This window comes from Panthera uncia, assembly GCF_023721935.1.
Source record: "Panthera uncia isolate 11264 chromosome A1 unlocalized genomic scaffold, Puncia_PCG_1.0 HiC_scaffold_17, whole genome shotgun sequence".
Lineage (NCBI taxonomy): Eukaryota > Metazoa > Chordata > Mammalia > Carnivora > Felidae > Panthera > Panthera uncia.
Window position 1 is genome coordinate 86829801 of NW_026057577.1, and position 15268 is coordinate 86845068.

The following is a 15268-nucleotide window of genomic DNA, read 5'->3' on the forward strand; positions in this document are numbered from 1 at the left end:
AACTCAGTTCATTCAAACTCAAGCTCATCCAGACCCTGGTCGCAATCCCTAGTGAGGTACATGTGAGCACCAAGTCAGGGAGAGGGGGACAGGAGTGATGCCAAGAGAAAGAATGGGAAGGGGACTCCCATAGGCCCCTAGGGATCACCCTCACGGTGGTACCTCCACCTTCCCAGTGACAGTGAAGACATACTAGGCCCTAATCTTTTGACCCTCACCCCAGCCCTGGCCAGGGCTTCGAATGCCAATCCCAAATGGTTCTACCCTCCCTTGCTCCAGCCTCACTTCCACCCTCACTTCTACCCTCACTCTTCTCCACACTCTTCCCTGTGATTAGTAGCAGGTTAGGATACTGTGTGAGCCACAGTGAGTCTGGGGGCCAGGAGAGGCAGAGTGGAGACGGGTGAAGAGAGGAGATGAAGAGCTGTCCAAGGATCCCTCTCCTCATGGGATCCCAGACCGTGCAATCAGCAACTCTTTTGCGTCCACTCAGATCTGAGAAGGTGCACTGTGGGCATAAGCAGCTATCCTGGAGACCTGCTGTAAGTCGGAAAAAAGGGATGGGCTCGCTGGCCAGCCTTTGGTGGGGCTGGCTGGTTTGAGATGGCAACGGCAGCAGTTTCTTCAGTGGGTCAGGCTGCAGCTCAGCACAGCCAAGCGGGTGCTGGGCAGTACTTTTTTCTAAAACCTATGTGTTTGTTGTCATGAAGGTAATTAAAAATCATTTCACTTTGCAAGGTTTTCATATACAAGTGATTTGGTTTTTCTCGCTTCCACTTGTGTTCATAAAAATTAAAGCAAAATTTAGCTTTTTTAAAAAGCACTTTTCCCACATTGTTTCAATTCCATGTCGTTTGATCTATAGTAAATTCTTTGTGTTCATTTACTGGTCTTAAGATAATGGGGAAGCACAAAGCTTCTAACATTGTGATCCTAGTGTTGGGAATAAAAATAATGTTTAGCTGCAGAGGGTATTTGGGAAAACTATATCTGAAAGGTACATCTGACTTATAATAGGAATAACTCTGGGAAAGGTTAGTCCTACTGTTTAAACCCTAATATTTATAAAAACAAATCAGATGTTCTTTCCCTTAACACATACACCATGCTTTCTTGAAATCTGTTACATTATACTAGCATCTGGATAAATATAAAGATCAAACTCAGGTGTAATTTTGTCTTTGGACTGTTTTTTGAGAATGACTTAAATATGAATTTTTATACCACATGTGCCATGCAATTTGATACATGACTTTATGTGTACAATTTTCCTAAATAAATCTATCATGTAAAGTTAGATGTATTAAAAAATTGAACTGCCCCATATGTCATCAGTGTGTGACTATGTACACATTATCTAACTTCTTATGGAAGAATGATGTAGCATATCCCTGAGCTACTAAATGATAGCCATAGTATGACTATTTACACTAATGTTTTTAATAAAATTAGATCTAATTTGGTCACTTTTTTATTTTAGCGAAGAGTAACCAGAATTCAACAAATAGAGAAGGACATACTTCGTATACGACAGCTTTTACAGTCCCAAGCCACAGAAGCAGAGGTTGGTAAATTGTTTCTTTTTCATTTACAGATACAAAAATAGGTAATTATTCTAAGAAAAGAAAATATGTATAATTAATGTGACATTGAAATATAGATGTTCTTCTAGAGAATGGAGACACTTCATAAGTTTTTTTCATGAAATTAAATGAATTATCAAAAACCTTGACTATGTTGATCTTTTAATAACTCCTATGCAATTAAAATTTATCGAGCCATAAATACAGATACCTTACTTCAGTTATCAAATTACATATAATCAGATAACTAACTTAATTTGGCTATTATCAACTAGTAAATAAGCTATAACTTGTATGTAATTCATGATTAAAATTCATCATACAAAGTTATTTATGCTTGCTCCACAATCCTCATTAAAATGACACTAAAAGGATGAAATTAAAAAGGCAGAGACAAGGGAGGTAACATCATAAAATTTGGGGAACTGAAAAGCAGGTAAATAAATGCACTGTTTTAGCATATGGCAGTGAATTAACCCCTAAGTCAGCAATAGAAAGTCATGAAGCAACTCATTTTATACTGTGGAGTTCCAAAACAGTTACCTCTGGATGTGAAGATTAAAAAAAGTGACTAAAATTTTAGTGAGAGGATGGTTGAAAATGGTTAAGAAGCAGGTGGCACCTCTAGAGCCTGTCTTCAACTCTCAGTAGCTGGGTGAGTTCTTTCTAATCCCAGCAAAAGATGAAGGACTTATTCTAGAAAGAAGAAAAGATCTTCAGATAGGGGTAAGCCCAGTGTAACTGAAATTACATGCTAAAAACTGAATTGAGTGAAAATTTACCTACTGAATGCTGAAACCCTCACTGAATCCAGGCTTATAATACAGACAAGGTGCTAGAAGCAACTTCTTTAAGAAATGTGATTAACCCAAGAAAACAGACCTAAATGTACTGACATTGGAGGATTCCCCAATAAAACGACCCAGCTGGACCACCCAGAAAAATAGCTGTAGTTGCCAGTCTTTATCCCTCATGTATAGAGCTTCACTTAACCTTTTCATAGGTAGCCCATTCTGAAGTAGGGATGGACTATGCAGAAAGAAGAACACTTTAAAACATAAAACGAACATTAATATTCTCAGATAAATGATAATGTATCCATAGTGCAAAGAAACCATGGTACACAAAAGGAATATTCAAAGAATTCAGGAAAGAGTTCTTAGGAATTAAAATTGTGGTAGCAGAAATGAAAACTCAGAGTAGAAGATAAATTTTCCGGAAAATAGAACAGAAAGATATGAGATGAAAAACAGAAAAGATGAGAAAATCAGAGAATCATTCCTGGAGGGTTCAATATTCAAATAAAGAGGAGTTCCAGAAAGAGAATGGAGGAGCTAGAGGGAGCAAATGATCACAGAAGTAAATTAAAATATCCCAGAACTGGGGGGCATAGTTTTCCAAATAAAATGGTCTCTCCAATATCTAACACCACAGATGAAAATAATCCCACAGCAGGCACATCATGGTGCCATTTCATCTCACTAGAAATAAAAAGAAAGTCCTAAAACATTCTGGAGAAAGGAAAACAACTTCACACATACAAACAAAAATATAAATGTCTTTAGATACATAAACAGCAACACTAGAAGCTGGGACGTAGAATACCAACTTCTTAAAACTTCTGAAAGAAAATTATTTCCAGCTATGTTCTAATACCTGTTTCCTGACATACTGGGTGTCCTATAATTCTACTCAGTTCTGAAACTACCCAGAGTGTAGACCCCATATTTAAGGGTAAAGTCATTCCCAAGACTACCATCACTTCAGACACCAATTGCAAGTGTCAGGCATCCCCAAGCAAACTGCACTTTACTTTGCCCACCTTGCTGTAAATTCTACCCTAAGTGGGGATGTTCCAGTACAATTCACTTCTGACAGTAACTACCTAGAGTTAACCTAACACATACAGGTTAATGGTAGAGTCCTTCACAAAAATAACCCCACTTCACATGCCAAGCTACCCATACTTCTGCCCAACTGGCTACAAAATTGGGGCTTCCCACACCTGCCTAGGTTCAGTAATTCACTGGAATGACTCAGAACTCATTGGAAATACTACACATACAATTACAGTTTTATTTTAGAGGATTCAGATCAGGAACAGCCGAATGAGGAGACTTACAGGGCAAGATGTGGGGAAAGTGAAGGATAAAGAATGCAGAGCTTCCGTGCTCTCATAGAGTCTGGATACATCATTCCCCCACACATCAGTATGTTCATCAGCCGGGAGGCTCCACTGAGCTTCAGTGTCCACAGTTTTATTGGGGTTTCATTATGTAGACATGCTTGATTACATAGGTGACTATATGATTGACCTCAATTTCCAGTCCCCCTCTTCCTCCTCCCTGGAGACTTGTCTGACCCAAAGTTCCAATCTTCTAGTGACCTGTTTCTTTATGCCTGACTCTTAGTATCATAGGAACTTTGGCTGCAGTACATCCGAATTTGAAATATGTAGAAACGTGTTTGCTAAGTAGGCAGTTTAAGTACAAGTACAATTAAGTCCTACTCCTAAAAGCAGTTTTAACTTGGCTGTCCTAAGCCAATGAAAACCAAATAATATATGTATAATATAAGGAATAAGTTGTCCATTTTGCAGTGTTGACTCTTAAAGACTAGAAAAAAAAATGGTGTCTCTGCTCCTTTTTCAGTTTCACTAGTGTTGTTACATGGTAGTATTCTGGTCATTATAACCTCTTTGACTTTACGGTGTAGTTTATCTTTTTTTTTTCCTTGATTAAACTTATTACACTCTATTTTTAAAATTATTTTTAAAGAGGCAGCCTTTTGTTTTCATTGAGCAACACTGCATTTTATATTTTCTCTTCTGACATTTTCTGCTTTGAGTTTCCACTGCCAAGTTTCTCACTTCTTTAGTTACATTTTTTTTCTTCCGTCTTTTTATATTCTGATTATTACTGTTTGTCTGCATCTAACAAGTTCTTTTATATTTTGAAATCAATATTCACATTTGTTTTTTTAGTTGATTGAATTTTTTATTTGTATGAAATAGCTCTCCTTATTACATTTAATGCTCTTCACCTTAAATTTCGTTGTTTGCTATTAATATTACTACACTAGCTTTTTGTTATCATTTTCCCACTATAGCATATTCCCTCCCTGTATTTCCAAAATTTCCAACTTTCTGGCTTCTGGAAAGCCCTAAAAAATTGTCATTTGTTAATTGCAATCCTTATTTTTCAGCATTAGTATAAGTTTATTGCAGGTTGGGGACTTGTTCATGTTGTTTGGATTTGTTCAAAACTTTTTATTCATATCATTGGATTTGGGTCCAACTGTCTACCATTGTGATCCAGTCTCTCTTGCTTTCTTTTGTTATGAAAATGATTATGTCAGTCATAGCCTACAGTGGTTACATTTAGTCTACTAGTTCAGTGAATGTACATTAAAGGAAGGTGCCATCTCACATTTAAGAAAGAACCAAAATCTTTTTTTTAATTTTGCTTTTTGAAGTTTTTTTATTCCATTGTCGTTGTTTTGCTAATATAGATAAGTGGGAGAACCTGGAAAATGGAGAAAACCAGGGTTTGGACACTCATAAATTCGTTCATATTCCGTGTATACAGGGAAAGAGAAGATTTCTGTCAAATAATTTCTCTACAATGAAGCATATTTCTTACAGCACTGTCTTTGTCCTACCTGCTGACAACTCTGATTTAGGGTTTAAATGCTGTACATAATTCAAGTGATGTAATTATTGCACATGGTTCAAATCTCAAAAGTTACAAAAAGATATGTGAGACAGCCAGTGCTACCACTTTCTTGTTTATCTTTTCAGTTGGGTTATTTACTGACAAGCAAATACATTTGGGGAGATCAAAAAGATAGGAGCTGTGAGAATTTTAGCATGGTTGTAAAATCTCTAGATAGCCAGGGAGAAATATTTATTAAAATCCTATGCAAAGTACTTTTACAACTCATTAATAGGGAGATAGCTCAATTTTAAAATGGGCAAAAGATTTGAATAGACATTTCACCAGAAAATATACAGGAATGGCTGATAAACATGAAAATAAACTTATCATCATTAGTCATTAGGGAAGTGCAGATGAAAACTAGAGTGATATCCCACCTTACCCCATTAGGTTGGCTATAATCATAAAGACGGTAATAAACATTGGCAAGGATGTGGATAAATACAAGCCATCATACATTGCTGTTGAGAATGTAAAATAGTATAACCACTTGAAAACAGTTTGGCAGTTGCTTAAAATATTAAACATAAAGTCACCATGTGACCCAGCAATTCCACTTCTAGGTATACCCGTCCAAGAAAGTGAAAACATGTGGCCACACAAAGACTTTAACTTGAATGTTTATAGCAGTATTATTCATAATAGCCCCAGAGTAGAAACAGTGCAAATGTATATCAACTGGTGAATAAATAAACACAATGTGTATATCCTTACAATGGAGTACTGTTTGGCTGTAAAAAGGAGTAAATTGGTGATATATACTATAACATGGATCAACATCAAAAACATTATACTGAGTAAAATAACCAGACATGTAAGCCCATATATTTCATTTATAAAAAATGTCTAGAAAAGGCAAATTTATAAAGACAGAAAGTGGGTAAGCCAGAGACATGAATGGGAATGAGGATTGGCTGTAAGTGAGCACAAGGAATCTTATTAGAATGGTGAGAATGTTCTAAAGCTGGATTATGGTGATGCTTGGTAAGCTTACAGAAAAATTGTCTAAAATGGGTGTATGTTGTGGTATATAAATACCTCAACAATTTTTTTTTTAATTTTTTCAGCCCTTAGGGTAGACAACTTTGAGGAAGTTGTCCAGCAATGCTGGAAATGAGATCTCTAGTTAGATTGTTCTTTTTTTTTTTTTTTTTTTAAGTTTGTTTATTTTGAGAGAGAGTGAGCACAAGCGGGGCAAGGGCAGAGGAAGAGGGAGAGAGAGAGAATCCCAAGCAGTCTCTACAATGTCATCATGGAGCCTGATGTGGGACTCAAACCCACGAACTGTGAGACCATGACCTAAGCCGAAACTAAGAGGGGGATGCTTAACCCCCTGAGCCATCCAGGCACCCCAGGATTATTCTTTCATAAGAATCAGCAATAGTTTCTTTACCTTCAGTGTTAGCAGTATCTTTGGACAGTGATAAAGAGTGCAGGCAGGCCTGTAGCCTAGGATCAGTAAAAGAATAAAGGGAAGTAAATAACAAATAAGGAAAGAAGAAAAAGGAAAGAAAATAAAGATAGTAAGTGTTAAATATTAGTTTAGGCCCCAGAGTCAGACTTGTGATCCCCACTCTGACTCTGCCATTTACTAAGTATGTGACCTAAAGCCAGACGTTTCTCAGTTTCTTTATCTGTATAGTGGGGATAATAATAATACCTATGTCACAGAGCTGGTATGAGGATTAAATGAATCAATAGATGCCAAGTGATTAGTGCATAGTAAACATTAGACTTTTTTTTAACTTTATCATATTCATCATCCTCACCATCATCAAATGGGCCTGGTAATCCTTCAGGACTACTGTGTTTCTGTGGATCTCCATTCTTCTCTTGGAAATGACTTATCTCCCTCCCTTTAATAATTCCACCTCCTCCTTCCTAGAGAAATCAGAACTGCCTGCCCTTCCTATTAGGAAGCATTCTACCTTCCTTCTTGTGCTTTGGATTTTCAACTCCTGCCTTTTCAGGGACTTCTTACTCTTATTTCTTTTCTCACATTTATCTTCTTCTTCAGTGGTACCTTTGCATTGACATTTAAACATCCTCAAGTCAAGACTCAAGTCTTCATAATATAAAATGAACCTTCCTCAATTCTGCCTCTCCCTGCAGCTGTCTTCCTTCATCTGTCCCCTTCTCTCTCTCATTGTCTTTTCCCACTTCCCCACTCTAAAGGTGTTTCTAGACTCCAAGTCTGTATTTTCTTCCCACCATCCACTCTTAAAATACACCAATCTAGTCTCTACTCCCAAATGGATCATCAGCGACTTCTGTATTATTAATTAAATTGGTATTTTCAATCTTAATCTTGACATTTTCTACATGATTTAACACTTCCTGTTTCTTGAAATATTCTTCTCTTGGCATCTATGACAATGGTTTTTTGGTGTTTTCCCACCTCTTTGGCTTTTATAGGCTCATGTTCTTTTATCTGGACGTTAATTATAGGCATTCCTTAAATCTTCTCTTTTGTCTGTATTAGCTCTCCCTTAGACCATCTCATTAATGCTTAGAGCTTCACTTACCTTCTATACACTGTTGGCTCTCAAATTCATTTTCTAGCCCTGAGTTCCAGACTCCTAAATCTGTCTGCCTACTCTGAATCTCCACTAAGATGTCTCAAAGATACTTTAAATCCAATATATCCAAAACATAATTAATGATCTTCTCCTAAGTCCTTCTTACCATGCCTCTACCCCCTCCAAAAACCCCTCACGCCCTTACTATTACCTTCTCTGCACATGACACCATTATTATTCAGTTGTGTAAGCTAAGGAACAAAGGAATTATTCTTGACACCACATCTCTTCCTTTACGCCATATCCAATCATATCAAGTTCTTCAGATTTACCTCTCTGTCTCTACTTCTTTTATCTTTACCACTGCTTGCCTAGTGTCAGGTACCATCATCTCACTTACATTGATATATTAGCCTCCAAACTGGTCTCTATGTTTCCTATCTACTTAGGCCATTTAAATTTAAAATTAAAATTTTACCTTAAAAGATCAATTTATATTAACTTTTTCCATTAATAATCTAGTATTGGTTATGTGAGGGCAGGAGTGACGTATGAGAATTATACTAAAATTCAACAAAGTAAGATTTATTGTTTTTACCTTTTTTTTGTTCTGTTCTCTGCACATGATTTTTTGATGTACTAGAACAAACCATGCCCCCTCCTACTCTAGGTCCGTGATCTTTTTATCTAAAACCTTCCTCTAACCCTGTCCCTTTTCCCAGAATTCCTGTTTATTTTTTAGGTCTCAGTTCTAACAGTACTTCCCTAAGAGGACTCTTTCCCAAACTCAGGCCTTGTGATATCCCTCTGCTATACATTCTCACAGCACTTTGTACTCTTTATTTCAGTGTGCTTGTCAAAGTTTTAACTTTATTGTTAGGTCTCTCATTATTTGATAGTATCCCTGATGAGACAATAAGCTTGAGCACATAGAGCAATGTCTGGTTTTGCCAGCCCTGTAGTCTCTAGCACCTAGTACAAGTAACAGAGCAGATGCTCAATAATTACTTTTGCATTGACATCTTTAATTATGTTAGTATAAAGTCTTTGTGTTTTTAGTGGTTTTTGATTCATTTTATCTCTCGATTGACTTTGTGTATGTCTCTACTTCTGTTGAATTTGTTGAATTTTCTAGTGTGATTTTCAGATGATACAATTCTTTTTCTGAATTATTGGGGCTTCCTCATTCTTGCCTACATATAACTCATGCTGGCTTATTGATGGAAATATTGCATGTAAAGTAACTTTTCAGTCAAAATTTAAATGGTTTAGGAAAGCTTGGTATGTAAAGAAATTTTAGTGGAAGCCATTTTGTAATTTAATTATCACTATTAAATATGCCAAGTTTTTTAAAGGGTGATTTTTATTTTAGAGTATCATTTTCCTAGAGCAAGCAAGCACATTTGTAATTGTTGCTATGAAAAATAATGGAAAAATTATTTTACTTATTTGATTCTGCAGTGGTATTTTTACAGAGTGACTGCTGTGTACTGGATATAATCTATCCTGAAATGACTGCTTTTACTGGATATAATCTGTCATTTTCATTTCATATAACAGATGGTGGTTACATTAAAAAAGGTTTTTGGTTTTATTCATATCAGATTCTAAGAGCTTATTGATTTCATCTGACTTTTATTAGCAGAGGATGTATATATATTCTGTGTATAAATATACCTATATGGAAGGTATTTGTAAGCTTAGGTAATAGTTTAACTGTTATATTTGCAGCTACATTGAATGCCAGAACCATGTGACCTTGTGGAAGAGACACTTATTTATTCTAGTGGGGTTATATCCCTGATAGTGATGCGAGCACAGCTGGTGGAGGATGGTGTTTCTGTGAGTCTCAGAAAATCCTTTGTCTTGTGCGGCTCTAATGCTCAAGGGACACACTTCACTTTCCTCCTGCTGAAATAGTCGACTGCCAAACATGCTGGAGGTTATGAAGTATAAAGTGCAGTTCTTTGCTTTTGTAAACCTATATAATTGATATATTCAGAGCTTTAATACAGGACAGGAAAAAAAGCTGTGGGCTAAGAAAGCATACACCATTTTTGCATGTAATGATATTAACTCCATATTAACAGAGGTCATCTCAGAGCAAGCATGAAGCCGGCTCACATGAAGCTGAGCGGCAGAATGAAGGTCAAGGAGTGGCAGAAATCAACATGGCAACTCCTGGTAGTGGTCAGGTAAAGAAATTTATTGGTTTTCTTTTTAATTAACTATTTAAATATTTCTAAAGGAATATGGGGTGAGATAGTCCTCAGAATGATCTGTAAATCTTATTGATTTCCTTAATCCTGAATGGATATCTCCGGAAGAATTTAGTGCCAAAATGCTATATCTAAAAATGTTAGATATTTATATAAACATCTAACAATAACGTTTCAAAATTTCTAATTTAGAGCTATATTTTATACCTCTAAATTCTGTATTTCTGTTTTAGTCTGAAATGATTAACATGAGTAGAGGGGTTTTTTTGAAAAATAAATGCTAAGCTGCATTTTGCTTATATATATGATTTGACCTAGTTGTTATTGCTTGCATTGAACAGATTTGCTCTTTCTCTAAGGCATTCTTTGAAAGGGATTATTTGCAAAGACATTTTTATGTTTTTAAAAATGATCATAAGGACTTTGTTATAATTCTTTTTTTCTTTTGTACTTTAACATTACATAAATCTGAAATCAAAATTTTATAATTGAAAAAAATGATACTAATGCTCATAAAAAGTAAAGAGACCTAGCCTAGTCATGTTTAACCATTATCACATCATTGCTAGCAAAATTGTGGAAGTCAACTTGATTTTTTTTTTTTTTAATGTAAAACGGTTGTCTTGTTATCCTGCCATTAGTTTTCTATTAGAGTTTTATTGGAATGCATCCTCATATGACAGAATTTTCCTTGGGGTGTTACATATTCTCCACATTTTTTTCAATGAATATTTTTTTGTTGTAAATGAGTGATTTTTTAAAATAGAATTTCACTAAGTTTTTAAAGATAATTTCCCTACTCATGATGTAAAATACTCCTTTAGTGTCTCTGGTTGTTTTTGATGATACTATATTTTTAAAAAAGAAATGTATTAAAATTTAAAGCTTAAAATGTCTCATAATTATGTAAATTTATTTTACTGAGTTAAAAAAAGAGATACTTCATTTTTAGTATTACTAATTACCATTATACTGGGGGAAAACTTCAGCTATAAATGGTAAACTGGGGCAAAAGAAATTATATTTAACACATTTGAGTTATTCTTTATATTTTGGGAATTATTCGGGAAGTTTATATTTTCCTCCACATATCTAGAAAGAAGAAAATTTTTATGTTCTTGACAGAAAAAAAATGTTTGCCTCAGATTAGACCACCTATTAATGCTTTGGATCATGTTCCAGTTATTATGTATTTTAAAGTCTCATTTATCAATAAGTTGTCTATCCCATTTAAAATCTAATAACTGAGGGGTGCCTGGGTGGCTCAGTTGGTTAAGCATCTGACTCTTGATTTCAGCTCAGGTCATGATCTCACAGTTCATGAGTTCAAGAACCGATTTGGGTTCTGTGGTGACAGCTCGGAGCCTGCCTGTGATTTTCTCTCTCCCTCTCTCTCTGCTCCTTCCCTGCTTATGAGCATGCACTCTCTTGCTCTTTCTCAACATAAATAAACTTTAAAAATAATAATAATTGGATCCTTACCACACTTTTTATATCAGAATTAATTCTAAGTAGATTAGATTTCATGTCAGAAATAAAAATTAAAAATATAAAAAGATTAGAAAATATATACATATAAAGATTAGAAAAATGTGGGTAGAATGATTATAATCATGAGGGAAATCATGAGGTGGGAAAACGGAAAAAATCAGTAGCTTTCACATAAAAACATAAAACTCAAGTACACCATAAAATTATGGCATGGTTACAAGACAAAAATTAAGATCTCATTATTTACAATTATTTATAACAAGAAAAAGTTACATTTCAAAATACATAAAGTATAAATTAATTAAAGATCATTAAAACATGAACAAATGACGTGACATGAACAGGAACTAAAAAGAAAAATAAAATGACGTTTAAACATATGGAAAGGTCATCAGTTTCATAGTAATGATATATAAATATCAACTATAGCCAAAATAAGATTTTTTTTTTTTTTTGGATGCCATTGGGTAGACAAAGATCATTAACACTCAGTGTTGATAATGGTAAGTTTATAAGCATTCTCATGTGTGAAATGGAACAACCTTTCTGAAAAGCAGTTTTGTAAATAAGCATCTAAATTTCTAGCTGTACCTGCCTTGTGGGTCATCATTGCAATATCTAACATTTTATGCTATGAGGTACTCAGTCAAGAGTGTTCAGACATGTTTGAAGAGGTTCATCATATTATTTATAATAACAAAAATTAGAAATAAATGTATATTAATCAATAGGTAACTGAGTAAATTATCATTTGACTGAGATAAGTGGTTAAATGGCTCTGGAGTCAGCAGTACCGGGATTAATCCCATTCCTCCGCTAACTAGCTGAGAGACTGATCTTAGACAAGTATAAACTCTGAGCTTCAGTGTTTCCTCTAGCAAAATAAGATGATATCGTTGTGAGAACTAAATGCAATATGTACTTAATACAGTTTTTGGTGGATATAGACACTCATTAAACATAATAGCTTATTGTTGTTAATAACTAATAATTATGATTTTTTAAGTAAAATTATGTGCCAGATGTTATAGTAGACTCTGGAGAGATCGAATTGAAGAGGACAAACAGTCCCAGGCCTCATAGAACCTACGTGGTACATGAAACATCCATACAAATGTTAGAAATGATAAATTAGATCTCTGTTTATATAGAGATCTTCTATTTCAGCCTTGCCTTTTCTAGTATATTTTTCATATTATAATCAGAGTGATCCTTCCAAAATACCTGCTTATATTGCTTATTTATTTAAACCTTTCAGTGGCTACCCACTGCCCAAAGAATAAAATCCAAATTCTTTGTTGCCTGCTTTTTCAACATTATCGCTATATGCCCCCATTTCTCTACACTCCCTCAACTTCAGCTTCTTCGGGTCCTTGAGTATGTCCAGTCCTTCCACTCTCTGCCTGGAACTCTCCTCTGTTTCAGTTCACCAATATGTGTTCTACTCATCCTTCCCCTCAGTTTAAATGGCAGGCACTCTTCCAGGACATTTTCCTTGCTCCTGCCTCCCTAGAACTGATTAAGTGCTCTATCAGGTACTATTTCTGTTCTCACCGAATTTAGCACAATTTATTATAGGTTTAATTGTCTTCCTTTTTAAAATCCTTTAAGCTGAACTATATTGCCATTGCTCACCATTGTAACCGAACAAACTAACATAGTACTTGACAGACAGTAAATGTTTAAATGCTTACTGAGTTTGGGGCACCTGGATGGCACAGTTGGTTAAGCATCCAACTTTGGCTCAGGTCATGATCTCATGGTTCATGGGTTCGAGCCCCACGTCGGGCTCTGTGCTGACAGCTTGGAGCTTGCTTCAGATTCTGTGTGTCTCTCTGTCTGCCCCTCTCCTGTTCGTGCTCTGTGTCTCAAAAATAAATAAACATTAAAAAAAATTAATGTTTACCGAGTATTAATACATGCTATTAATTTAGAAAAATAATTTTAATATTTTTTCTTAAAATAAGTAATCTTCCATACTGTACATATGTATATGTGTGTACATGCATAGAAAAATGAAGGAATATTCAAAATGTTACCAATATATCTCTAGTGTTGGGATTATGTTGTTTTTACTTTCATATTTACATTTTTATGTATTGTGTGAATTTTTTGTGATGAACATGAGATCTGTTAAAAACATTGAATCGGTGGCAAGTATTCATTCTTCAAATGGTGAATTTTGATATTGCCATAGATTCTGTGGTAAATATGATAAGACATTTGTTTGGCAATATTAGCCATAGACTCTGCCACCAAATCGGTGTTTCTGTGGCACTAATATTGCTAATGTCATCTATTTGGTTACTTTTAGTCACTGTTTAAAACAATACTACAGCTACTCCAAATCCTGATGTAGCTGAGTGATCTATATCTGTGGGACTGTGATTCAATTAACCAAGATTCCTTTAACTATCTTAATAGGATCTATATACATGACAACCTCTTGGGATTTCTTTTTTTGTTTTATTATTTGCTCCAGAAATAAAAACCATTGACAATAATTGAATATGAAAATCAGATCTCTGACTCTCTCAGGATCCTTGCGGACTTATCCCTATCACTGTGTGAAGTACATTGTACACCCTCTCTCACTGGTTTCTGGCCCACATCCTTTCTGCCAGAATGATCTTTACAAAGATTTAATCACCTCGTTATAAAACCCTTTATTGGCTTCCTTGGTTCTTAGAATAAGATAACCCTTTATTAGGATCTGTATAATCTAGCTCTTATCAAACTTGTCAGCTTTACGTCACACTTTGCTCTTACCACTTCAGCCACACTGGCCTGTTAGTAGCTCATGTTTATTGGGCTTTCTTTTCCTGGGCATCCTGTGCACAATCTATGCCCCTTCCATATAGTGCTCTTCTCATCCCATTTTACTCCATTAACATCAGTCCACGTGTCTTCGCGTTTAAGCATGACTTTCCCAAGAGGCTTGAACATACAAATCCCATTGTTATAGGCCATCCTAGGACGTTCTTATTCTTTGAAGAAGACTACATTTGCAGTTTACATTTATTTGTGTGATTATTTTATTAGTATTGATTTCCCCCACTAGACTAAACTCCAGAAGGGCAAAGATTTTATCTAGTTTCGTCCATTTTCATATCCTAACAGTCCCTGGTAAATAGTAGATAACAGTAAATATATGTTAATTGGAAGGAAGATCTGGCATCCCTTCTAGAAATAGTGTTTCTTGATCTGTGATTAATCTCCCCTGGAAGTTAAATGGAAAGACGAAGTTAGAAGTAAATTATACAGGTCAGATCCCTGCTTGCTTAGTATATAACTGTATGTGTAATTCATTTATGAATTTGTTCTTAGCTTTTCTATTTAAAGTTTAGAACCAGATCTCTAGTGAGAGCCAGTAAGTAATGATGAAGATCAGCCAAGACTGAGAAAGAAATGAAATGATAGGAGAACACGTTGCTGCTAATAAGCATTTTAAAACTTTTTACTATGCAAAACTTCAAACATATACAGAGGCAGATAGAATAATACAGTAACCCACATGTACCCTATCTACCTTGCCCTCCCATTTTATTTTTGAAGACGATCCACCATCATCGTTTCTTCCATAAATATTTCACTCTGTATTTCCAAAAGATAAGAACACTTTTTAAAAATATACAACTATTTGGGCACCTGGCTGGCTCAGCCAGTAGAGCATGTAACTCTTGATCTCAGGGTCTCAACTTCAAGCTCTCACATTGGGCATAGAGCTTACTTAAAAAAAA

The 15268-nt window shown here is 35.2% G+C and overlaps 1 protein-coding gene across 4 annotated transcripts in view; it reads left to right on the forward strand.

The window, feature by feature from the left end:
- APC (APC regulator of WNT signaling pathway) overlaps positions 1 to 15268 on the forward strand; it is a 149224-nt gene that overhangs the window by 106863 nt on the left and 27093 nt on the right. For all 4 annotated transcript variants that reach the window (XM_049647722.1, XM_049647724.1, XM_049647723.1 and 1 more), the window contains 2 exons: positions 1481 to 1564; positions 9909 to 10013. In XM_049647722.1, coding sequence (XP_049503679.1) covers positions 1481 to 1564; positions 9909 to 10013 — 189 coding nt within the window. The remainder of the gene's footprint in view (positions 1 to 1480; positions 1565 to 9908; positions 10014 to 15268) is intronic.